This window comes from Oncorhynchus mykiss, chromosome 10, assembly GCF_013265735.2.
Source record: "Oncorhynchus mykiss isolate Arlee chromosome 10, USDA_OmykA_1.1, whole genome shotgun sequence".
NCBI lineage: Eukaryota > Metazoa > Chordata > Actinopteri > Salmoniformes > Salmonidae > Oncorhynchus > Oncorhynchus mykiss.
The window spans coordinates 36,617,137-36,644,383 of NC_048574.1; the positions used below are offsets into that span (position 1 = coordinate 36,617,137).

At 42.4% G+C, this 27,247-nt stretch overlaps 1 protein-coding gene across 2 annotated transcripts; it reads right to left on the reverse strand.

Annotated features, from left to right (window-relative positions):
- Window positions 1-994: 994 nt before the first annotated feature.
- Window positions 995-18,305, reverse strand: tmprss13b (transmembrane serine protease 13b). 2 transcript variants are annotated; one of them, XM_021618289.2, is made up of 14 exons: window positions 18,179-18,305; window positions 17,413-17,659; window positions 12,590-12,758; window positions 12,263-12,373; window positions 11,866-11,991; window positions 6,718-6,844; window positions 6,474-6,569; window positions 3,544-3,587; window positions 3,217-3,376; window positions 2,769-2,947; window positions 2,584-2,682; window positions 1,738-1,880; window positions 1,433-1,588; window positions 995-1,210 (listed from the first exon to the last, which is right to left on the reverse strand). In XM_021618289.2, the coding sequence occupies exons 2-14, from the start codon at window positions 17,425-17,427 to the stop codon at window positions 1,196-1,198; spliced, it is 1,440 nt and encodes a 479-aa protein (XP_021473964.1). In that variant the 5' UTR covers window positions 17,428-17,659; window positions 18,179-18,305; the 3' UTR covers window positions 995-1,195. The 2 variants fall into 2 exon arrangements, with proteins under 2 accessions (XP_021473964.1, XP_021473963.1); XM_021618288.2 differs by lacking the exon at window positions 18,179-18,305 and having other exon boundaries at window positions 17,413-17,768.
- Window positions 18,306-27,247: the final 8,942 nt, after the last annotated feature.

Below are 27,247 nucleotides of genomic sequence, written 5' to 3' on the forward strand. Positions count from 1 at the left end.
TTGCAGTGTGGTATAACCGGAGACAGGTTATTAGGTTTAGAAGAGGTTGCAGTGTGGTATAACCGGAGACAGGTTATTAGGTTTAGAAGAGGTTGCAGTGTGGTATAACCGGAGACAGGTTATTAGGTTTAGAAGAGGTTGCAGTGTGGTATAACCGGAGACAGGTTATTAGGTTTAGAAGAGGTTGCAGTGTGGTATAACCGGAGACAGGTTATTAGGTTTAGAAGAGGTTGCAGTGTGGTATAACCGGAGACAGGTTATTAGGTTTAGAAGAGGTTGCAGTGTGGTATAACCGGAGACAGGTTATTAGGTTTAGAAGAGGTTGCAGTGTGGTATAACCGGAGACAGGTTATTAGGTTTAGAAGAGGTTGCAGTGTGGTATAACCGGAGACAGGTTATTAGGTTTAGAAGAGGTTGCAGTGTGGTATAACCGGAGACAGGTTATTAGGTTTAGAAGAGGTTGCAGTGTGGTATAATCGGAGACTGGTTATTAGGTTTAGAAGAGGTTGCAATGTGGTATAATCGGAGACAGGTTATTAGGTTTAGAAGAGGTTGCAGTGTGGTATAACCGGAGACAGGTTTTTAGGTTTAGAAGAGGTTGCAGTGTGGTATAACCGGAGACAGGTTATTAGGTTTAGAAGAGGTTGCAGTGTGGTATAATCGGAGACAGGTTATTAGGTTTAGAAGAGGTTGCAGTGTGGTATAACCGGAGACAGGTTATTAGGTTTAGAAGAGGTTGCAGTGTGGTATAACCGGAGACAGGTTATTAGGTTTAGAAGAGGTTGCAGTGTGGTATAATCGGAGACAGGTTATTAGGTTTAGAAGAGGTTGCAGTGTGGTATAACCGGAGACTGGTTATTAGGTTTAGAAGAGGTTGCAGTGTGAGTGAAATATATTCCTCAGAGTATTGCACAAATTATCTCAACACTGTTTCAGAAAAACAATGATCAAACACATCCTAGTCTACATGATCAACATTATAAGACAGCAGATATCACATTGAAAAATATTTATTGCAAGCTTCTGATGACAATGAATGAATACAAAAACACTGAACATATATAAGCTTAAAGGCACGTATAGTGAAGAGCCTTCCATTCCCTGCCAGTGTTGTAAGTTTCACGCCAGTATCAATCTTATTGTCAGGTCCAAAATACATGCTGAGCATCCTTGGAAGACAGCAGCTGTGGTCACATCACGGTCTTGCTTGCTGGGAGGCGGAGAGTGAATGAACATGTTCAGGATCGTCATACTAATAACGCCATCCTATCTCAACCTTGATTCTGACATTTAAAGATGAAGATGGATATGAGTGCCCTCTGAAGCAGTACAGGTGAAAATTAACTTAATTATTGATTGAATCCCACCCCGGTGCTGAGGTTTTCTGCCTGAGCATTCTCCTCCCAGTGGTCCTGAGAGCTCCTTTCCTTACCTGCATCTTACTGTAGACCCAGGGCAGCAGGCGGCTGACACGACTATAGACCCCCGGTCTGTTTCTCTTGCCACAGCTATCCCCCCAGCTGGTCACCCCCGCCAGGTACCAGAGCTGGTCTGAGTCTTTACACACCAGGGGACCACCACTGTCCCCCTAGAGGAGGGAGGGAGTGGTAGGGGGAGGGGGAGAAGAAACAGCAGAGAAGGGAAGGAGGGAAGAGAGAGATACAGGGTAAGATTTGTGGATTTGTGGAAAATATGTGGAAGTAGCTACTGCCTTATTGGTCTTAGTGTCCCACTCACCTGGCAGGAGTCCTTGCCTCCTTCCATGTCTCCAGCACAGAACATGTTCTGAGAGACCTTACCATTGTACACTGTGTTACTGTTACACACGTTGGAGTCAATGATGTCAACAGACACCCCCATAAGATTCGTGGAGCCACGAGCTGAACAGCAAACAAATTACATGCAACAATTTAGAATATCACACCAGATAGCATCATGTTTTCTATCATATGTCTCTTTCCACCTGCTTGTTCATCCCAATACCAATCACCAGAGGTGTGGACTCCAGTCACAAATATGATGACTTGCAACTCGACTTTGACTTTAACACCAATGACTCGTGACTTGACTTGGACTTGAGCCTTATGACTCGACCTGACTTGATACCATCCCGAAGCCCAAATATTAAAAATTATGCTATTAAAAAAAGTGTGGAGTGCATCAACTCTTCATTTAACGGATTACAGTTTGGGGTCTTTCTCATGGTTACCCATGTATTTCCATGTTTCAACGTTTATTTGGAAAGTAATGAATATATAGATATTTTTAAAAGCATTCATGATTTGTGTAAATGTAAAATACTAACTACTACTCTTGTTAAAAATATGAAATGGTATTACATTTGGTGAATAGCACATTATGACTTGTTTAGGACTCAAAACTCAAAGTTTAGGACTTGAGACTTGACTTGAGACTTGACTTGTTTCTTGACTTGAGACTTGACTCAGACTTGCCTGTCTTGACTTGGGTCTTGACTTGGGACTTGAGTGCTACGACTTGAGACTTACTTGTGACTTGTAAAACAATGACTTGGTCCCACATCTGCCAAACAGTCCCCGAACTGTCATACCATGTGTCACTCACCTGCCCCCGCTTCTGTTGTCCCAAATCCAGAGGTCCAACATCTTGTTCCAGGAGAGAAGATCTTGTCATAGGCAGGCAGACACACAGGCTGGATGTTGTCTGAAATAACAAACATAGACATGTTATGATGGTAATAGTGGTATAAACAATCATATAATATATTGTTAGGTTAAAGGTGAACTCACTGGAGTAGTCTACATGCTGTGTGAGTTTGAGAAGGGTGATGTCATAGTTGTTGGTTTTGTCGTCATAGCTCTCATGGACAATGATCTTCTCCACCATATAAGGATGAGGCAGCACCATCTGAGAAACCATGCCCACATACACATGCCAGTTATTGGGCACCAGGTACGATGAGACCTTCCTAGAGAGAGTAGAGTTGTTAGGTCACTGTCTTCACTGATCACTGTTCAGCCTAAGCACTGTGCAGTCTTAGCTAGCTCCCTTCAGTTAGCTTTATTCAGTTCCAGCTCTGTAAAGTCCTTGTTATATCCCAGTTCCTTTTTGTCTTAGCATTGTTAGGTTTCAAGAGTTTTCTATATGTTCTGTTTCGTATTGTCATTACTGTTCTGTTGTACATTGTTTCAGTACAGTTCCTTGTCCATTGTCTACGGTGTTGTCTGTTGTACTGACCTGGGGAAGCAGTGGGCTGCTGTCACCACAAAGTCAGGAGCGATCAGCGTGCCCCCGCAGGTGTGAGAGCGCTGAAAGTGGAGGCTGACCTGCCAAGGCCAATCGCCCAGATTCGCTGCTGATCCCCCTATGATTCTGGACAACTTCTGCCTGCCACAGTCTACCATGGGGACAGAGAGAGGGAGTAAGTCGGTCCGTAGTGCTAATACAGTATGGGGATTTGGTCCTCTGTTCATCAGGAGAGCTAGATGAATATCTTTATCGAGCTTGAAAGACCAATGGTTGCCTTTGTGCATTAACTGCGAGAATGTAAAGATCGTTACTCACTGATACACTGCAGGGAGACAGTTTCATTGTTAGGGCAGGCTGAGCTACAGAACACAGAAAGAAAGTCACAGTAAATCAGGTCACCATTGAGGTCACATGTTTTCTTTGTCTTCCCCAATTACTCCATCTAATGGTCAAATACTTGGCTCTGTTTGATACTTTTGGTATCTTATCATAACATACAGTCTATGAAAAGTGACATGGTGAAATATATTTTATATTTCAGATACTTCAAATTAGCCACCCTTTGCCTTGATGACTTCTTTGCACACTCTTGGCATCCTCTCAACCAGCTTCATGAGGTAGTCACCTGGAATGCATTTCAATTAACAGGTGTGCCTTGTTAAAAGTTCATTTGTGGAATTTCTTTCCTCCCTAATGCGTTTGAGCCAATCAGTTGTGTTGTGACAAGGTAGGGGTGGTATACAGAAGATAGCTCTATTTGGTAAAAGACCAAGTCCATATTATGCAAGAACAGCTCAAGTAAGCAACAAAAAACGACAGTGCATCATTACTTTAAGACATGAAGGTCAGTCAAGAAATGAAGGTCAAAACTTTGAAAGTTTCTTCAAGTGCAGTCACAAAAACCATCATCCTGCCGAGGATATGTTCATTAGAGTTACCAGCCTCAGAAATTGCAGCCCAAATAAATGCTTCACAGAGTTCAAGTAACAGACACATTTCAACATCAACTGTTCAGAAGAGACTGTGTGAATCAGGCCTTCATGGTCGAATTGCTGCAAAGATTCCACTACTGAATGACACCAATAAGAAGAAGAGACTTGCTTGGGCCAAGAAACACGAGCAATGGACATTATACCGGTGGAAATCTGTGTCTTTGTGAGACGCAGAGTAGGTTAACAGATGATCTCCGCATGTGTGGTTCCCACTGTGAAGCATGGAGGAGGAGGTGTGATGGTGCTTTGCTGGTGACACTGTCAGTGATTTATTTAGAATTCAAGGCACACTTAACAATCATGGTTACCACACTATTCTGCAGCGTGGGACTATAATTTGTTTTTCAACAGGACAATGATCCAACACATCTCTAGGCTGTGTCGACCAAGAAGGAGAGTGATGGAGTGCTGCATCAAATGACCTGACCTCCACAATCACCTGACCTCAACCCAAATGAGATAGTTTGGGATGAGTTGGACCGCAGAGTGAAGGAAAAGCAGCCAACAAGTGCTCCGCATATGTGGGAACTCCCTCAAGACTGTTGGAAAAGCATTCCAAGTGAAGCTGGTTGAGAGAATGCCAAGAGTGTGCAAAGCTGTCATCAAGGCAAATGGTGGCTACTTTGGAGAATCAAAAATCTATTTTGATTTGTTTAACACTTTTTTGGTTACTACATGTTTCCATGTGCTATATGTCATAGTTTTGATGTTGTCCCTATTATTCTACAACATAGAATGGTGTTAAAATGCCGTGTTTTTTAACACATACATTGCTATTAATTTTAGTTTATTCAAACAGACCCAATTTTTAAGGAAACTAGCTCATTAAGATTAGGTGTGGACAGTTAGTGGGCACGGCCAACACACCTGAACACACTTAACAAGATAGAGAATAAAATTAGTTTGTTGACGCTAAGAAAGGAATGCATTTTTTTAAATAACATTCTTAGAACGTTTTTTGAACAATACTAATGTTTTCTTGTGTTAATTATGGAAATTTGTCTTAATGTTCTGAGACATGACTTCAAATAGAACCATGAGGAAACCAGCAGAAGATGTTATGCTGAAGTACTGAAACTCCCACAAAAGAACGTTGTTTCTTAATGTTCCCGGAACAATTTGAGAACATTACTTTAAATAGAACCATGAGGAAACCTGTAGGAAACATTATGCTGAAGTTCTGAAATTCCGTATGGTTCTCAGACGTGGGAATTTCAGTGCTAGCTAGGTATCCTGCACCATTCCCAGAAGATTGTATGCAAAAGAACCATAGGACAACCACGCTCTCACCAAGCTCTAAAAAACATATGGTTCTCAGAACGTTATGTGCTAGCTGGGTCTCCACTCACCCACTCTCACACCCACACACGCACAGTCATAATTGCTGTTACAATTGAATGCTATTCAATTTAAGATGCTCAACCATGTCACAATTCACTTTAGCACGTCATAGTTTATATTGTATATATTTACAACTTCTCCATTTTTTTTTACTACTTTTTTATGACTTATTTGTGAATATTGTTTTGTGTGCTGCACTGTTGAGGAGAGCTGGCAAGTAAATATATCCCTGTACCCTTTACACTCTGTATCCTGAGCACGTGACCAATAAACATTGATTTGATGGTCCAAGAAGAGGCTTACTTTTAGTGTGTGATATAATATACACTGAGTATACCAAAAATTAGGAACACCTTCCTAATATCAAGTTGCACCCCCTTTTGCTCTCAGAACAGCTACAATTCGGGGCATGGACTCTACAAGGTGTCCAAAGCGTTCAAGAGGGATGCAGGGCCATGTTGACTCCAATGCTTCACACAGTTGTGTCAAGTTGGCTGGATGTCCTTTGGGTGGTGGACCATTGTTGATACACACAGGAAACTGTTGAGTGTGAAAAACAGTTGCAGTTCTTGACACAAACCGGACCGCCTGGCACCTACTACCCCGTTCAATGGCACTTCAATATTTTGCCTTGCCCATTCACCCTCTAAATGGTACACACACACAATCCTGTCTCGTTTGTCTTATGGCATAAAAATCCTTATTTTACCTGTCTCCTCCCCTTCATCTATACTGATTGAAGTAGATGTAGAAGGTGACATCAATAAGCTTTCACCTGGATTTACCTGGTAAGTCTATGTCATGGAAAGAGCAGGTGTTCTTAATGTTTAAGCCTGTTCTTGGGCAATAATTTATACGGCACTTTGCATAATATGCAAAGAGCTGTTGACGAGTTTGTCCAGAAGTACTTACTTTACTGACACCTTATCCTGGATGGTGTTGGAGGTCTTCCCTGTCACAGTGAGAGTGGTAGAGGACTCATCTTTCACACTGCTAGTGTTATGACTCCTAAATAAATAGATGTAGAGAGAAGTTTATGTGCACGTCCAGACATCACAACCTAACACACTAAACCCATTGATAGGTAAGGTTGAACAGGTTTGCACAGTTCAGCCTTTCGACCACAAGAGGGCAGCAAAAGAGGGGAAGATCTTACACTCTGAAGCCTAGTTGAGCACAGGTCTGGTCAGCCAGGTCCTTGTTCCAGCCACTGTAACACACAGGGAGGAAATTACCAGCGCTGCTTGTCTTCACCTGGAGACCCCCATTCGACCTGAACCTTACTGGATGATACACAGATACATCACTCAATTAGAACATCACTCAATTAGAACATCACTCAATTAGAACATCACTGAATCACACAAATACATGACTCAGCAGTTAGAACCTCACAGGATCACACAGATACATCACACAGATACATCACACATATACATCACACAGATACATCACACAGATACATCACACAGATACATCACACAGAACATTACAAATCCATTACACATCTAGGTTCCCACTGGACACAAACTGGTTGAATCAATGTTGTTTAAACGTAATTTGTCAACTCGTTGTGACGTGGAATCTACGTGGAAAATACATAGAATTTTTTATTTTTTAATCATCAATGTAAACTGTTGTTTTAAGGGGGAAATTTCAACTTCAGGATTATGTCATCATTGTAACCATTTTTCAAAATAGACAAACCTTGAATTTGTACATTTGAAACAACATCAGTTCTTCGATATACTTTGCCTTCAGAAAGTATTCACACCCCTTGACTTTTTCCACATTTTGTTGTTACAGCCTGAATTTAAAGTTGATTAAATTGGGATGTTGTGTCACTGGCCTAGACACAATATCCCATAATGTCAGCGGAACAATATTTTGTATAATTTTTCTGAAATTAATAAAACATTCAAAGCTGAAATGTTTTGAGTCAATAAGTATTCAACCCCTTTGTTATGGTAAGCCTAAATATGTTTGAGTAAAAATGTGCTTAACAAGGTACATAATAGTTGCATTGTGCAATAATTGTGTAACGTGATTTTTGAATTACTACCTCATCTCTGTACCCCACACATACAATTATCTATAATGCACCTCAGTCAAGCAGTGAATTCCAAACACAGATTCAAGCACAAGGACCAGGAAGGTTTTCTAATACCTCACAAAGAAGGGCACCTATTAGTATTTGTGTAAAACAAAAATATATTGAATATGGTGAAGGTATCAATACACAGAGTCACTACAAAGATACAGGCATCCTTCCTAACTCAGTTGCCAGAGGGGAAGGAAACCGCTCAGGGATTTCACCATGATGCTGATGGTGATTTTAAAACAGTTACAGAGTTTAATGGCTGTGATAGGAGAAAACTAAGGATGGATCAGTAACATTATAGTTTGGGGCAAATCCAACACAACCCATCACTGAGTACCGCTCTTCATATTTTCAAGCAATGTGGTGGCAACATCATGTTATGGGTATGCTTGTCATCGGCAAGGACCAAAAATAAATGGAATGGAGCTAAGCACAGGCAAAATCCTAGAGGTAAACCTGTTTCAGTCTGCTTTCCAACAGACACTGGGAGACAAATTCACCTATCAGCAGGACAATGACCTAAAACATAAGGCCAAATATACACTGGAGTTGCTTACCAAGATGACATTGAATGTTCCTGAGGTGCCTAGTTACAAATTTGACTTAAAAAGACTTGAAAATGGCTGTCTAGCAATAATCAACAACCAACTTGACAGAGCTCGAAGAATTAAAAAAATAATAATATGCAAGCTGTTAACGCTGCCAAAGGTGATTCTAACGTATCAAGCGGGGGTGTAAAATACTTATGTAAATTAGATATTTCTGTATTTCAGCGTACAAATACATTCCCAAAACGTATTAAAAACATGTTTTTACTTTGTCAATATGGGGTATTGTGAGTAGATAGGTGAGAACAAAATCTATTTAATCCATTTTTTATCGCCATCGATAAGAAACAATACTGTGCAGCCGTATTCATTGACCTGGCCAAGGCTTTCGACTCTGTCTATCACCACATCCTCATCGGCAGACTCGATAGCCTTGGTTTCTCAAATGACTGCCTCGCCTGGTTCACCAACTGCCTCGCCTGGTTCAGTGTGTCAAATCGGAGGGCCTGTTGTCCGGACCTCTGGCAGTCTCTATGGTGGTGCCACAGGGTTCAATTCTGGGGCCGTCTCCCTTCTCTGTATACATCAATGATGTCGCTCTTGCTGCTGGTGATTCTCTGATCCACCTCTACGCAGACGACACCATTCTATATACTTCTGGCCCTTCTTTGGACATTGTGTTAACTAACCTCCAGACGAGCTTCAATGCCATTACAACTCTCCTTCCATGGCCTCCAACTGCTCTTAAATGCAAGTAAAACTAAATGCATGCTCTTCAACCGATCACTGCCCGCACCCGCCCGCCCGTCCAGCATCACTACTCTGGACGGTTCTGAATTAGAATATGTGGACAACTACAAATACCTAGGTGTCTGGTTAGACTGTAAACTCTCCTTCCAGACTCACATCAAACATCTCCAATCCAAAGTGAAATCTAGAATTGGCTTCCTATTTTGCAACAAAGCATCCTTCACTCATGCTGCCAAACATACCCTCGTAAAACTGACCATCCTACCAATCCTCGACTTCGGCGATGTCATTTACAAAATAGCCTCCAATACCCTACTCAATAAATTGGATGCAGTCTATCACAGTGCCATCCGTTTTGTCACCAAAGCCCTATATACTACCCACCACTGTGACCTGTACACTCTCGTTGGCTGGCCCTCGCTTCATACTCGTCGCCAAACCCACTGGCTCCAGGTCATCTACAAGACCCTGCTAGGTAAAGTCCCCCCTTATCTCAGCTCGCTGGTCACCATAGCAGCACACACCTGTAGCACGCGCTCCAGCAGGTATATCTCTCTGGTCTCCCCCAAAACCAATTCTTCCTTTGGCCGCCTCTCCTTCCAGTTTTCTGCTGCCAATGACTGGAACGAACTACAAAAATCTCTGAAACTGGAAACACTTATCTCCCTCACTAGCTTTAAGCACCAGCTGTCAGAGCAGCTCACAGATTTCTAAACCTGTACATAGCCCATTTATAATTTGCTCCTTTGCACCCCATTATTTTTATTTCTACTTTGCACATTCTTCCACTGCAAATCTACCATTCCAGTGTTTTACTTGCTATATTGTATTTACTTTGCCACCATAGCCTTTTTTTTTTGCCTTTACCTCCCTTATCTCACCCCATTTGCTCACATCGTATATAGACTTATTTTTCTACTGTATTATTGACTGTATGTTTGTTTATCCCATGTGTAACTCTGTGTTGTTATATGTGTCGAACTGCTTTGCCTTATCTTGGCCAGGTCGCAATTGTAAATGAGAACTTGTTCTCAACTTGCCTACCTGGTTAAATAAAGGTGATTTAAAAAAATAAATAAATTAGAACAACAAAATGTGGAATAAGTCAAGGGATAGGAATACTATCTGAAGGCTGGGTAGCACTTCCTGGAAAGTTTACATACAGCTATTCAGTTGGTCTCCCCTCCAGGGTTTCAACCAAGCCCTGATACGCTTGGATATTTGGCACTGACTACTACATGTACCAATGTGTGATCGTGAGAAGGGTTTTTGAGAGACCTCTTACTAACTAAATATATTAAAGTCATTCCAAAGAGTAGATTTAACAGAGCAAATGAAATGTAACCATACTTTATAAGTCAAATATCATCAATGATACTATTTAGGCCTATATAGCATTTGCAAAGTCATCAACAGCTATTGTTTCAATTCAACCCAGGGTTCAACTATAAATAGACAACACATACTGTATAGGCCTAGGGCGTACAAGCTTTGGTTGATTTCAACTTTAATCTCCAAGTTAATCATTAATATGTTGTATTCACATCTCCAGCTCAACCAAAAATCCAAGTTAAAGAATAGGTAAAAATCAAATCAACATTTTTCTAAGTGCATTTAAAGTTTGATTAGACAATATTTAGTCCTATTCTTTAACTTGGATTTTTGGTTGAGATGGCGACGTGAATCCAACATATCAATTATTAATTTGTAGACAAACTGAATAGTGAATTGTATTTAGTTGTCAATGCAACAAAATATCAACATTTGAAGGAGATGTCCTGTATCTTCTGCTTGGATAGTTCCATCTGTGTCATTGACTTAGTCTGGCTTTAATTCCAGTTTGTCTACAGATTAATAATTGATATGTTGGATTCAAGTCTCCATCTCAAACAAAAATCTAAGTTAAAGAATAGTACTAAATCAAACTTTAAATGCACTTTAAAGGAAGCTTGATTTGATTTTGATTCTTAGTTGAGATGGAGACATAATTCGAACATATAAATTATTCATTTCTAGACATCTGGAATTTGTTGACAACTTAACACAATTCAATATCACTTTTGCAATATAGTAAATAGCCTATTAACTTGTTAACAAATTATTTGTTTTAAAGTAAAGAACAGGATTAAGCCAGAGGTTCAGATGAAACTATCCAAGCATTAGATATCCATTAAATGTTGATATTTGGTTGGGTTGTCAACCAAACACAATTTAATTTAAGACTATAAAGTGAAGACTATAAAGTTAAGTTTAAAGTTAAGACTATCATACAAATCAATGTAACAGCATTTATTCAGCCTTAAAATGAGCAACACATCTATGGCCACATTTTGAGGTTAGCCTACTGTAACTATAAATGTATTTTTATGTGATAATAGAACGTGTGGATGTTCAAGCTAACATGCAAAGGTTGCAGCTCTGTGGAGATCTTCACAATTGCTGTTACAATCTATGCAGAATCTTGAACAGCATTGATCAACTGCAACCCAGGTCATGTGGTTGTGCTATTAGATGAAGTACAATGATACACGTTCATCTGTTGTAATAAATACAACATATCTGACATGCATTCCCATTTTAACTTTGTTGTGCTTTTAAATTGTTGAAAGTGCAGTGATAACACATTTAGTTGACAACTTAACCAGAAATCTGACTAAACCAAACTTTTCCATTGGAATTTGGTTGTGCTTTTAGATGGTTGAAAGCATAGTCATATAACATTGGGAATTCAACAAACTTCTTCCGGTCTTTTTGAGTGGGTGAATAAAGGTTGAAATCTCATCGATCAACGCCTCAACCAAAGATGACCCACATTTCCACATAGAAGTGACGTGGTGTGCCCAGTGTTTTGCTTCTATTTTTGTTACTGACAACAAAAACTAGGTGTGGCGACAAGGGTACTGACCACAATTGGTCTCATCACTGCCCAGTTTGCAGTCCCGTCGGCCGTCACACTCCACGGTGTTGGAGGGGCAACTGTCTTTCTCCATCTCGCTCAGGGAGCCAGACACCAGGGATGGCCCATAACGCACTGGACAGAGGTCATAGGTCAAAGAGAACAAGTAAAAGGATATACAGAGCCGTGGAAGCCCCCATGGTAATGCTTAATACATACCAACACAATATCATATATATTGCATTCACACGATACCCTAAATATGGAATTTATGATTGTCATACATTTACACATATTTAATTGTTACATTATGTCCATGTTAGATTATGCTGTATTGTATTACATTATGTCCATATAGTTTAATGTTGTACTGTATGAGTTCTCTGTAAGTTACTAGTTGGGTTACCTCCCAGCCAGATAGCGATAGCGAGGAGGAGCAGCAGTAGGGTGGTCCCTCCTGATCCTCCGTAACAGCAGGAACTGTTCCCACATGATAAGCACTTTTTACGACGTTGGGCTGCAAGAGGAGACCAGGGACATTTTTCAGTTTACAGTTTGATAAAGTTGGGAGGCAAAAAAGCTTAGGATTAAGAAAGAGAAACGTTTCGGATATAGAAAGAGAGATTTGCATTACAGAGATAGAGTGATGGCACCCTCTCATATAAATAGTTAGGGGCAGGAATGTACTGTCTATCAAGGATTGAAGAAATAGAAGGGAACACCAGGAACTTACGGGCGCCCTGGGAAACATGGACAACATTTACATGTGCCATAGGCTGGGGGATGTAGTAAGGCTGAGAAGAGGGGTCAGACATCCCTCTGGCCCCCACCACCTCTCCATACTCAGGAGGGGGCTGGGTGGGCACTGCTACCGAGTAGTATGGGGGTGGGCAGTCACTGTTCTGAGGGGAGAAGGAAGAGGAGAGTCAGGTGGGTTCTCATTGGCATTAGTAGGCTATGTACCTGATCAACTTCTAAAGACAGGCAGGTATATATTATGTATATCTGAAGCTTAGCTCTAGCCTGAATCCTACACCACCCTAACACACACCGACAACAGATCGAACCTATAAAAACAGGGCATATTGTACAGTGGACAAAAAAGGAGCATCCATTACAGAACCATACTAGACTGGATGGTCCTGTGGACCTCCAGTGTCTCCTCAGTGAGGTTCCTTTGTGTTGTTTTTGTTGCTATTCACATGCCTGATGGACACTTAGGCAATCACAAACAGACAGTTATGCACCATGACCCAACATGTGATTATAGATCTGGACACATCAACAGCTAAACACCAGGAAGGATAACAGGTTCCCCAAGGATGCACTTGTTCTTATCTCTAAAAATAGATGAATGTTTCTTAGAATTGTTACTATGACACCGGTTTCATTGTATCACTAATAGTTCCAATTTCTCAAATTACTTGATGTCTTATAAATCAATCTGTTATTAATAGAAAGTGTCATTTTATAGTTTCAGTTCTAATTAACCATTGTCTGAAGCCAGTAACCAGAAATGTTTACCTAAAATCGTTCCCTCTTCTTGATAAGGAAGAAACCTACTATTTTGTTCCCCATCAGGAGACTGAAAAGATTTGGCATGGGCCCTCAGATCCTCAAAAGGTTCAACAGCTGCACCATCAAGAGCATCACTTACTGGCATGGCAACTGCTCAGCTTCATACCTCAAGGCATGACAGAGGGAAGTGCGTACGGCCCAGTACATCACTGGGGTCAAGCTTCCTGCCATCCAGGATCTCTATACCAAGCCGTGTCAGAGAATGGCCCTAAAAATGGTCAAGGACTCCAGCCACTCTAGTTATAGACTGTTCTCTCTGCTACCGCACAGCAAGTGGTACCGGAGCGCCAAGTCTAGCCCAAGAGGCTTTTCAACAGCTTCTACCCCCAAACCATAACACTCCTGAACATCTAGTCAAATGGCTACCCAGACTATTTGCTACTCTCTGTTATTATCTATGCATAGTCACTTTAATAACTCTACCTACATGTACATATTACCTCAATTACCTCGATTAACCGGTGCCACTACACACATTGACTCTGTACCGGTTCCCCCTGTTTATAGTCTCGCTATTGTTATTTTACTGCTGCTCTTTAACTACTTCTAACTTTTATTTCTTATTCTTATTTGTATTTTTTAAACTGCATTGCTGGTTAGGGGCTTGTAAGTAAGCATTTCACTGTAAGGTATTGTATTCAGCGCATGTGACTAAAAAAATTGTATTTGATTTTGATAAAATGTTTATCTGATGTTGCTGATTAAGTTCTGCTTGTTCAAACAGCACAACTGATTAACAAAGACTGTAGGCTACAGGTGTGGTATATGACAAACATTGATATGGGAGGTGTGTTTTTAAGTGCATGAGATGATCTTAACAATATTCTAACACACACACCCATCAGTGTCACGTGTTCACGAAAACATGGCTCACTCGGGATACGTTATCAGAGTCGATACAGCCACCTGGTTTCTTCACGCATTGCGCCGACAGAAACAAACATCTCTCTGGTAAAAGAAGAAGGGGGTGTATGCCTTATGATTAACTAGTCGTGGTGTGATCATAACAACAAACAGGAACTCAAGTCCTTTTGTTCACCTGACCTAGAATTCCTTACAATCAAATGCCGACCCCATTATCAACCAAAATAATTCTCTTGGATTATAATCACAGTCGTGTACATCCCCACCCAAGCAGACACCTCGACGGCCCTGAAAGAACTTCATTGGACTCTATGTAAACTGGAAACCACATATACTGAGGCTGCATTTATTGTAGCTGGGGATTTTATCAAGGCTAATCTGAAAACAAGGCTCCCTAAATTTTATCAGCATATCGAATGCGCGACCCGGGCTGGGAAAATTCTGGATCATTGTTACTCTAACTTCTGCAATGCATACAAAGCCCTCCCTCTCCCTCCTTTCGGCAAATTTGACCACGACTCCATTTTGTTTATCCCAGCATATAGACAGAAACTTAAACAGGAAACGCCCGTGCTCAGGTCTGTTCAACGCTGGTCCAACAAATCTGATTCCACGCTTCAAGATTGCTTCGATCACGTGGACCGGGATATGTTCCGGATAGCGTAGAACAACAGCATTGATGTATATGCTGATTCGGTGAGCGAGTTTATTAGCAAGTACATCGGTGATGTCTTGCTCCCAGACAAACTAAACAACTTCTTAGCTCGCTTTGAGGACAATACAGTGCCACCGACACGGCCCGCTACCAAAACTCTCCAAGACTCTCCTTCACCGCAGCCAACGTGAGTAAAACATTTAAACGTGTTATCCCTCGCAAGGCTGCCGGCCCAGACGCAAGGCTCTCCAGAGTGAGTAGTTTGGTCTGCACAACGCATCACTGGGGGCAAACTACCTGCCCTCCAAGACACATACACCACCCGATGTCACAGGAAGGCCAAAAATATCATCAAGGACAACAACCACCTGAGCCACTGCCTGTTCACCCCACAATCATCCAGAAAGCGAGCTCAGTACAGGTGCATCAAAGTTTGGACCGAGAGACTGAAAAACAGCTTCTATCTCAAGGCCATCAGACTGTTAAACAGACATCACTAACAATGAGTGGCTGCTGCGAACATACTGACTCAAATCTCTAGCCACTTTAATAATTAAAAATTGGATGTAATAAATCTATCAATAGTCACTTTAAACAATGCCACTTTATATAATGTTAACTTACCCTACATTACTCATCTTGTCACGTCCTGACCTTAGTTCCTTTGTTATGTTTCTTGTTTAGGTTGGTCAGGGCGTGAGTTGGGGTGAGCATTCTATGTGTTGTTCTAGTTTTGGTTTTCTACGTATGTGTTTGGCCTGGCATGGTTCTCAATCAGAGGCAGTTGTCAATCGGTGTCTCTGATTGAGAACCATACTTAGGTAGCCTGTTTTCTGTTAAGTGTGTCTGCACCAGACAGAACTGTTTCGGTAAAATTTTTTCATTCTCTTGTTGTTTTTTTGTCATTAAGTGTTCCGTTCTATTAAATATCATGAACACTTACCACGCTGCGTATTGGTCCGATCTCTCATACTCCTCGTCAGAGGAAGACGAAGAGGACAGCCATTACACATCTCATATGTATGTACTGTACTCTATACCATCTACTGCATCCTGCCTATGCCTTTTGGCCATCGCTCATCCATATATTTATATGTACATATTCTTATTCATCCCTTTACACTTGTGTGTATAAGGTAGTTGTTGTGAAATGGTTAGATTACTTGTTAGATATTACTGCATGGTCGGAACTAGAAGCACAAGCATTTCGCTACACTCGCATTAACATCTGCTAACCATGTGTATGTGACCAATAAAATTGGTTTTGATTTGATTTGCTCTGAGTAATGTGGGAAATGCTGAGAAGTGATTGCACCAATACATTGACCCTAGTGAGAGAAAATCTACTCAGTGGACACTAACCAGAACGGCAAATTACTGATCAATGAAACACAATTGAATTTACTAGCAACAATTGAAATACAGGATCCAATTCCATGAAATACAAATGGAAATGCCTCAATCTTCCACTAACCTCACATTTAAATAATGTCCACTACATGACACAAAGTATGTGGACACCTGCTCGTCAAACATCTTATTCCAAAATCATGGGCATTAATACGGTGTTGGTCCTCGCTTTGCTGCTTTAACAGCCTCCACTCACAGGCTTTCCACTAGATGTTGGAACATAGCTGCGTACATAGCTGCGTGGACTTGCTTCTATTCAGCCACAAGAGCATTAGTGAGATCAGGCACTGATCTCAGTCGATTAGACCTGACTCACAGTCGGCGTTCCATTTCGGCCCAAAGGTGTTCGATGGAGTTGAGGTCAGGTGCAATGGCAGCGAGCTTAACAACACACCAGCCGACGCTTGACATTGCACATGGAGATCTTAGGCTTGTGAGCCGCTGCTCAGCCATGGAAACCCATTTCATTAAGCTCCCAATGAACAGTTATTGTGCTGACGTTGCTTCCAGAGGCAGTTTGGAACTCGGTAGTGAGTGTTGCAACCGAGGACAGATGATTTTTACATGCTACACACTTCAGCACTCGGCGGTCGCGTTCTGTGAGCTTGTGTGGCCTACCACTTCGCGGCTGAGCCGTTGTTGCTCCTAGATGTTTCCACTTTACAGTAACAGCACTTGCAGTTGACTGGATTTGATGAACTGACTTGTCGGAAAGGTGGTATCCTATGACGGTGCCTTGTTGAAAGTCACTGAGCTCTTCAGTACGGGCCATTCTACTGCCAATGTTTGTGTATGGAGATTGCATGGCTGTGCACTCGATTTTATACATCTGTCACCAACGGTGTGGTTGAAATAGCCGAATCCACTAATTTGAAGGGGTGTCCACATACACTACATGGCCAAAAGTATCTCAAACATGCAGGGACATCAGGTAAAAACTAAACCGGACAATGTTTTGTATCAAACCTAAGAGTTTTTCCTATGAAGTTAGGTCACTGTTGCCAATTGGACATGTCTGAAGAGTTATAAAATAGAGTAAATCCACCTACCTGGTCATGTTCCATCTGTGTGTTTGGAAGCCTACAGTCACTGTGGCCCTCTGGGGACACGTGGCCTCACTGGGATCTGGGTCAATTCTACAGGAGAGATTCTATAGCTTGGTAAGTCTCTCTCCAGTCTCTGTCCGTTCGCTGTGCTTTAGTGTCACCGCCTGAATCTGAACTCCATTCACACTACAGGCACTGGTATCCAATCCTCTGTCCCTCCCTCCACCTTTTCTCTTCAATGCTGGCCAAACTGGTTCCATCATGGAAAGTAGGTGACATGATTTGTGATACATGCACAGCCAGCAGAAACACGCTAATTAAGCTTTTTTTTCTGTTGTCTTCTAAAGAGATCATTTCAATGACTAAAAACAATTACAATATCTTAGGTTATCTATGAAGATTAAACAAAATTCACTGTAGGATAAAAAAAAAAAAATGTTTTATTTAAAGTTTATTTGGGTAAGAACAAGTACAAATTGACACATTGAACAAACAATCATCCTAAGCACAATAGTGTTTCTAGGCTACTATAGACATACAGTATCTATTGTGGTACATAATGTTAATGTGTTCAGAAATACACAATGTCTGCCAAACTAAATAGTACAAAGTGATACAACTGAAATACTGCTACCAGAAGAAAGCTTGAAGGGATTCTCAGACTGGAGTATAAGGTTGTAATGACAGAGATCAGGCTGACTGAATAGAGCAATACGTATAGGTTTGGAAATGTTCCTACCTCCATACAGGACACACAAACCATTTTTACCTTTACCAATGACGCCACAACTAAAAATCTGTTTTGAGTACGTTGATTGAACCAGTATGTGCCCGGTGGGAAAGGTGCTATAGGAGGGTGACTTGTACACACAATGACTGAACTACATTCCTTTTGGTTACATAAATACAACCAGAAATGTCCCAACTGTGGATGTTTTTGAGAGTAGAACGATTACTATCACTTAACTACTTTACTATCACTTCTTAATCGAAAACATTAATGCAAATACACCTCTCCTGGTGAGAATAACAAACAAACTATGTTTAGCTTTCAGTGGATATATATATTTTTTAATCAAACAAATAACTCCACTGCTGTTTTCCTTATCCTTATGACAACAAAGGAGTGGCATTCTTGCTCAATGGAATTACAAGGCAGGAGCAGGTTTAGCTGGTGCCTTGCCAGAGACTATTTCTGCGGACAGAAAGAAAGAAGGAGGATATGACTGTATGACTATGAATGGGGTGTGTGTGTGTGTGTACCAGATTGTCCACTGTGTTTGGATAGCTCTGACAAATATATTGTTTTTACGTATGTACATACAAAAGCTTGTACACACCTACTCATTCAAGCATTTTTCTTTATTTTTACTATTTTCTACGTTGTAGAAATAAGTGAAGACATCGTGTAGTAACTAAAAAAGTGTTAAACAAAATATATTTTATATTCTTCAAAATAGCCACACTCATGGCATTCTCTCAACCAGTTTCATGAGGTGGAACACGTGTGCCTTGTTAAAAGTTCATTTGTGGAATTTCTTTGATGAGTTTGAGCCAATCAGTGGTGTTGTGACGAGTTAGGGGTGGTATACAGAAGACAGCCCTATTTGGAAAAAGGCCAAGTCCATATTATGGCAAGAACAGCTCAATTAAGCAAAGAGAAATGACAGTCCATCATTACTTTAAGACATGAAGGTCAGCCAAGACATGAAGGTGAGAACTTTGAAAGTTTCTTAATGTGCAGCTGCAAAAAGCATCCAGCGCTATGATGAAACTGACTCTCATGAGGACCGTCACAGAAAAGGAAGACCCAGAGTTACCTCTGCTGCAGAGGATAAGATCATTAGAATTACACAGAGTTGCTTCACATATTTCAAGTAACAGACACATCTCAACATCAACTGTTAGTGTTGAAGAGACTGTGTGAATTAGGCCTTCATGGTTGAATTGCTGCAAAGAAACCACCACTAAAGAACACCAGTAAGAAGAAGAGACTTGCTTGGGCCAAGAAACACGAGCAATGGACTTTAGACTGGTGGAAATCTGTCCGTTGGTCCAACCGCTGTGAGTTCCGCTGTGGGTGTTTGGTTCTAACCGCTTTGTCTTTTTGAGATGCAGAGTAGGTGAACAGATGATCTCTGCATGTGTGGTTCCCACCGTGAAGCATGGAGGAGGACGTGTGATGGTGCAATGCTAGTGATTTATTTAGAATTCCAGACACACTTAACCAGCATGGCTACCACAGCATTCTGCAGCGATACGCCATCCCAACTCGCTCTCTCTCGCTCTCTCTCGCTCGCTCTCTCTCGCTCTCTCTCTCTCGGTGCTGACCTGTTGCACCCTCTATAACCACTGTGACTATTATTTGACCCTGCTGATCATCTATGAACGTTTGAACATGTTAATGGCCATCTACTCTTATAATCTCCACCCGGCACAACCAGACGAGGACTGGCCACCCCTCATAGCCTGGTTCCTCTCTAGGTTTCTTCCTTGGTTCATGCCTTTCTAGGGAGTTTTTCCTAGCCACTGTGCTTCTGCATTGCTTGCTCTTTGGGGTTTTAGACTGAGCTTCTGTATAAGCACTTTGTGACATCTGCTGATGTAAAAAGGGCTTTATAGATTAATTTGAATGATTGATTGATTTCTCTCAGAGAAAGAACAGCTTATTGGAAAGGGGGGAGGAAAATGGCAGTTACAGTGCCTTCGGGAAAGTATTCAGACCACTTGACTTTTTCCACCTTTTGTTACGTTACAGCCTTATTGTAAAATAGATTCAATGAAAACATTTCCTCAGCAATCTACTCACAATAGCCCATTATGACAAAGAGAAAACAGGTTACATATATATATTTTATAACCTTAATTTAACTAGGCAAGTCCGTTAAGAACTAATTCTTATTTACAATGACAGCCTACACCGCCCAACCCAGACGACACTGGGCCAACTATGTGCCGCCCTATGGGACTCACAATCACTCCCGGTTGTGATACAGCCTGGATTTGAACCAGGGTCTGTAGTGATGCCTCAAGCACTGAGATGCAGTGCCTTAGACTGCTGCACCATAAGTATTCAGACCCTTTGCTATGAGACTCGAAATTGAGCTCAGGTGCATCCTGTTTCCATTGATCATCCTTGATATGTTTCTTCAACTTCATCGGAGTCCACCTGTGGTAAATTCGACTGATTGAACATGATTTTGAAAAGGCACACACCTGTCTATATAAGGTCCCACAGTTGACAGTGCACGTCAGAGCAAAAACCAAGCCATGAGGTTGAAGGAATTGTCCGTAGAGCTCCGAGACAGGATTGTTTCGAGCCACAGATCTGGGGAAGGGTACCAAAACATTTCTGCAGCATTGAAGGTCCCCAAGAACACAGTGGCCTCCATCATTTTTAAATGGAAGAAGTTTGGAACCATCAAGACACTTCCTAGAGCTGACCACACGGCCAAACTGAGCAATCGGGGGAGAAGGGCCTTGGTCAGGGAGGTGACTAAGAACCTGATGGTCACTCTGACAGAGCTCCAGAGTTCCTCTGTGGAGATGGGAGAACCTTTCCTGAAGGACAACCATCACTTCACCAATCAGGCCTTTATGGTAGAGTGGCCAGACGGAAGCCACTCCTCAGCAAAAGGCAAAAGGCACATGACAGCCAGCTTGGAGTTTGGTCTGATGAAACCAAGATTGAGCGTCACGTTTGGAGGAAACCTGGCACCATCCCTACGGTGAAGCATGGTGGTGGCAGCATCATGCTGTGGGGATGTTTTTCAGCAGCAGGATCTCAAATCAAATCAAATCCAATTTTATTTGTCACATACACATGGTTAGCAGATGTTAATGCGAGTGTAGCGAAATGCTTGTGCTTCTAGTTCCGACAATGCAGTAATAACCAATGAGTAATCTAGCTAACAATTCCAAAACTACTACCGAATACACACAAGTGTAAAGGAATAAAGAATATGTACATAAAGATATATGAATGAGTGATGGTACAGAGCGGCATAGGCAAGATGCAGTAGATGGTATCGAGTACAGTATATACATATGAGATGAGTATGTAAACAAAGTGGCATAGTTTAAAGTGGCTAGTGATACATGTATTACATAAAGATGCAGTAGATGATATAGAGTACAGTATACATATGAGATAAATAATGTAGGGTATGTAAACATTATATTAAGTAGCATTGTTTAAAGTGGCTAGTGATATATTTTACATCAATTCCCATCAATTCCCATTATTAAAGTGGCTGGAGTTGAGTCCGTATGTTGGCAGCAGCCACTCAATGTTAGTGGTGGCTGTTTAACAGTCTGATGACCTTGAGATAGAAGCTGTTTTTCAGTCTCTCGGTCCCAGCTTTGATGCACCTGTACTGACCTCGCCTTCTGGATGATAGCGGGGTGAACAGGCAGTGGCTCGGGTGGTTGTTGTCCTTGATGATCTTTATGGCCTTCCTGTGACATCGGGTGGTGTAGCTGTCCTGGAGGGCAGGTAGTTTGCCCCCGGTGATGCGTTGTGCAGACCTCACTACCCGCTGGAGAGCCTTACGGTTGTGGGCGGAGCAGTTGCCGTACCAGGCGGTGATACAGCCCGCCAGGATGCTCTCGATTGTGCATCTGTAGAGGTTTGTGAGTGCTTTTGGTGACAAGCCGAATTTCTTCAGCCTCCTGAGGTTGAAGAGGCGCTGCTGCGCCTTCTTCACGATGCTGTCTGTGTGGGTGGACCAATTCAGTTTGTCTGTGATGTGTACGCCGAGGAACTTAAAACTTACTACCCTCTCCACTACTGTTCCATCAATGTGGATAGGGGGGTGTTCCCTCTGCTGTTTCCTGAAGTCCACAATCATCTCCTTAGTTTTGTAGGTTATTTTCCTGACACCACACTCCGAGGGCCCTCACCTCCTCCCTGTAGGCCGTCTCGTCGTTGTTGGTAATCAAGCCTACCACTGTTGTGTCGTCCGCAACCTTGATGATTGAGTTGGAGGCGTAGTCGTGGGTGAACAGGAGAGGGCTCAGAACGCACCCTTGTGGGGCCCCAGTGCTGAGGATCAGCGGGGTGGAGATGTTGTTACCTACCCTCACCACCTGGGGGCGGCCCGTCAGGAAGTCCAGTACCCAGTTGCACAGGGCGGGGTCGAGACCCAGGGTCTCGAGCTTGATGACGAGTTTGGAGGGTACTATGGTGTTAATTGCTGAGCTGTAGTCGATGAACTGCATTCTCACATAGGTATTCCTCTTGTCCAGGTGGGTTAGGGCAGTGTGCAGTGTGGTTGAGATTGCATCGTCTGTGGACCTATTTGGGCGGTAAGCAAATTGGAGTGGGTCTAGGGTGTCAGGTAGGGTGGAGGTGATATGGTCCTTGACTAGTCTCTCAAAGCACTTCATGATGACGGAAGTGAGTGCTACGGGGCGGTAGTTGTTTAGCTCAGTTACCATAGCTTTCTTGGGAACAGGAACAATGGTGGCCCTCTTGAAGCATGTGGGAACAGCAGACTGGGATAGGGATTGATTGAATATGCCCGTAACACACCAGCCAGCTGGTCTGTGCATGCTCTGAGGGCGCGGCTGGGGATGCCGTCTGGGCCGGCAGCCTTGCGAGGGTTAACACATTTAAATGTTTTACTTACCTCGGCTGCAGTGAAGGAGAGTCCGCATGTTTTGGTTGCAGGCCGTGTCAGTGCCACTGTATTGTCCTCAAAGCGGGCAAAAAAGTTATTTAGTCTGCCTGGGAGCAAGGCATCCTGGTCCGTGACTGGGCTGATTTTCTTTTTGTAGTCCGTGATTGACTGTAGACCCTGCCACATACCTCTTGTGTCTGAGCCGTTGAATTGCGATTCTACTTTGTCTCTATACTGACGCTTAGCTTGTTTGATTGCCTTGTGGAGGGAATAGCTACACTGTTTGTATTCGGTCATGTTTCCGGTCACCTTGCCATGATTAAAAGCTGTAGTTCGTGCTTTCAGTTTCACGCGAATCCTGCCATCAATCCACGGTTTCTGATTTGGGAATGTTTTAATTGTTGCTATGGGAACGACATCTTCAACGCACGTTCTAATGAACTCGCTCACCGAATCAGCGTATTCGTCAATGTTGTTGTTTGACGCAATACGAAACATATCCCAGTCCACGTGATGGAATCAGATTGGTCGGACCAGCGTTGAACAGACCTCAGCGTGGGAGCTTCTTGTTTTAGCTTCTGTCTGTAGGCAGGGAGCAACAAAATGGAGTCGTGGTCAGCTTTTCCGAAAGGAGGGCGGGGGAGGGCCTTATATGCATCACGGAAGTTAGAATAGCAATGATCCAAGGTTTTACCAGCCCTGGTTGCGCAATCGATATGCTGATGGGAGACTAGTCAGGATCGAGGTGAAGATGAACGGAGCAAAGTACAGAGAGATACTTGATGAAAACCTGCTCCAGAAGGTTCACCTTCCAACAGGAAAATGACCCTAAGCACACAGCCAAGACAACGCAGGAGTGGCTTCGGGACAAGTCTCCTTGAACCCGATTGAACATCTCTGGAGAGACCTGAAAATACCTGTGCAGCAACGCTCCCCATCCAACCTGACAGTGCTTGAGAGGATCTGCAGAGAAGAATGGGAGAAACTCCCCAAATACAGGTGTGCCACGCTTATAGGATCATACCCAAGAAGACTCAAGGCTGTAATCACTGAAAAAGGTGCTTCAACAAAGTACTTGTCACGCCCTGACCTTAGAGACACTCATTATTCTCTATGTTGGGTTTGGTCAGGGTGTGACTCGGGTGGGAAAGTCTACGTTTTCTATTTCTTTGTTTTTGGCAGTGTGGTTCCCAATCAGAGGCAGCTGTCTATCGTTGTCTCTGATTGGGGATATATAGGTTCTCATTTTCCTTTTGGGTTTTGTGGGATCTTGTTTTCTGTTTAGTGTCAGTACTTGACAGAACTGTGCGCTTTCAGTTTCACTTTGGTTATTTTGCGGTGTTTTTTGAAAATAAAAATCATGAACACTTACCACGCTGCACTTTGGTCCACTCCTTCTACCAATGAGAGCCGTTACAGTACTGAGTTTTTGCGTTGTCATTGTGCTGTATTGTGTGTAGATTGATGAGGGGGGGAAATGAGACTGTAATGTAACAAAATGTGGAAAAAGTCCAGGTGTCTGAATACGTTCCCGTCACTGTAAATACAAGAGGTGGGTCTACAGTTCTCATTCAACCCTTGAGGGGAGAAGGAGCAGAACCAGATACAGGTTCTCCTGTGTCTCTACAGGATTTATGTAACATAGCGTAGAAAGATGCTTGAGCGAAGTCACTACTTCTGTTTTCAGGGTAAACGGATGTTAGGTTGAAAATATTGCAACCCTGAAAACCAGAAACATCCACTTTTTGCCAACACCGCTAAGGGTGCTACAGGAGCTGCTACCTACACAGGCCTTCAGAGGGGTTGGGGCTACAGTGGAGCGTAGGAAGGATGTTGATGAGTAAGCTATTGTACAGTACGTTTATGAGCACATACAAGGTTATCTTTTTTTGTCATTGGGCTGCTGTCTGATATATCTATGTTGACAGGTGAATTACAGCCTTTTGACAACCCTGTCAGAGCATAAATCAAGTAAGTAAATATAAAGAGAAATACTCTAAAATGAACAAATAATTAAGACAATGATGTTATATACTGAGTAATATATAGTAAACACATTTACAGTAAGCACATGAACCAGAGAAGGCTGGTGGGAGGAGCTATAGGGGGATAGGCTCATTATAATGGCTGGAGTGGAATCAATGGAAAAATGAAGGTAGTTTATATCATTTTAAAAACATTACAATACATTTAGAGATTTCACAACACACGTTGTGCCCTCAGGCCCCTACTCCACCATCACCACATATCTACAGTACAAAATCCACGTGTGTGTATAGTGCGTATATTATCGTGTGTGTGTGTATGCATGTGTCTGTGCCTATGTTTGTGTTGCTTCACAGTCCCCTCTGTTCCATAATGTGTTTTTTAATCTGTTTTTTAAATCAAATTTTACTGCTTGCATCAGTTACTTGATGTGGAATAGAGTTCCATGTAGTTATGGCTCTATATAGTAATGTGTGCCTCCCATAGTCTGTTCTGGACTTGGGGACTGTGAAGAGACCTCTTGTGGCATGTCTTGTGGGGTATGCATGGGTGTCTGAGCTGTGCGCCAGTGCATCCAACATGTCAATACCTCTCATAAATACAAGTGGTGATGAAGTCAATCTCTCCTCCACTTTGATGTGTCAATCTCTCCGACATTATTAATGTTAGCTCTCTGTGTACATCCAAGCGCCAGTCGTGCTGCCCTGTTCGGAGCCAATTGCAATTTTCCTAAGTCTCTTTGTGGCACTTGACCACACGACTGAACGGTAGTCCAGGTGTGACAAAACTAGGGCCTGTAGGACCTGTCTTGTTGATAGTGTTGTTAAGAAGGCAGAATAACACTTTATTATGGACCGACTTCTACACCTACTGTTGTATTAATATGTTTTGACCATGACCTCAACTTGCTCAATGTCCACATTATTCATTACAATATTTAGTTAAGGTTTAGGGTTTAGTGAATGATTTATCCCAAATACAATGCTTTTAGTTTCAGGAATATTTAGGACTAACTTATTCCTTGACACCCACTCTGAAACTAACTGCAGCTCTTTGTTAAGTATCGCAGTAATTTCAGTCGCTGTAGTAGCTGATGTGTACAGTAAGTGCTGTGCTTGTTCAATGTCATTCCCTATAAGCATGCTGAAAGTTTGTGGTCAGTTTGTTTACTGTAAAATAGCATTGTATCAAACACAATTTTTTCCAAAAGTTTACTAAGGGTTGGTAACAGGCTGATTGGTCGGCTATTTGAGCCAGTAGTGGACTGACTTTTGCATATAGAGACCACATGTTCGACTCCGTTCCATTCCCGCCATTACAATGAGCCCGCCCTCCTATAGCTCCTCCCACCAGCCTCCTCTGACATACCCCTGTTCCACCACATCCCCTCATTATGTACAGTCGTGGCCAAAAGTTTTGAGAATGACACAAATATTAATTTTCACAAAGTCTGCTGCCTCAGGTTGTATGATGGCAATTTGCATATACTCCAGAATGTTATGATCAGATGAATTGCAAAGTCCCTCTTTGCCATGTAAATGAACTGAATCACCAAAAAAAAGTTTCCACTGCATTTCAGCCCTGCCACAAAAGGACCAGTTGACATCATGTCAGTGATTCTCTCGTTAACACAAGTGTGAGGGTTGACGAGGACAAGGCTGGAGATCACTCTGTCATGCTGATTGAGTTCGAATAACAGACTAGAAGCTACAAAGGAGGGTGGTGCTTGGAATCATTGTTCTTCCTCTGTCAACCATGGTTACCTGCAAGGAAACACGTGCCGTCATCATTGCTTTGCACAAAAAGGGCTTCACAGGCAAGGATATTGCTGCCAGTAAGATTGCACCTAAATCAACCGTTTATCGGATCATCAAGAACTTCAAGGAGAGTGGTTACATTGTTGTAAAGAAGGCTTCAGGGCGCCCAAGAAAGACCAGCAAGCGCCAGGACCGTCTCCTAAAGTTGATTCAGCTGCGGGACCGGGGCACCACCAGTACAGAGCTTGCTCAGGAATGGCAGCAGGCAGGTGTGAGTGCATCTGCAACCACAGTGAGGCAAAGACTTTTGGAGGATGGCCTGGTGTCAAGAAGGGCAGCATAGAAGCCACTTCTCTCCAGGAAAAACATCAGGGACAGACTAATATTATGCAAAAGGTACAGGGATTGAACTGCTGAGGACTGGGGTAAAGTCATTTTCTCTGATGAATCCCCTTTCTAATTGTTTGGGGCATC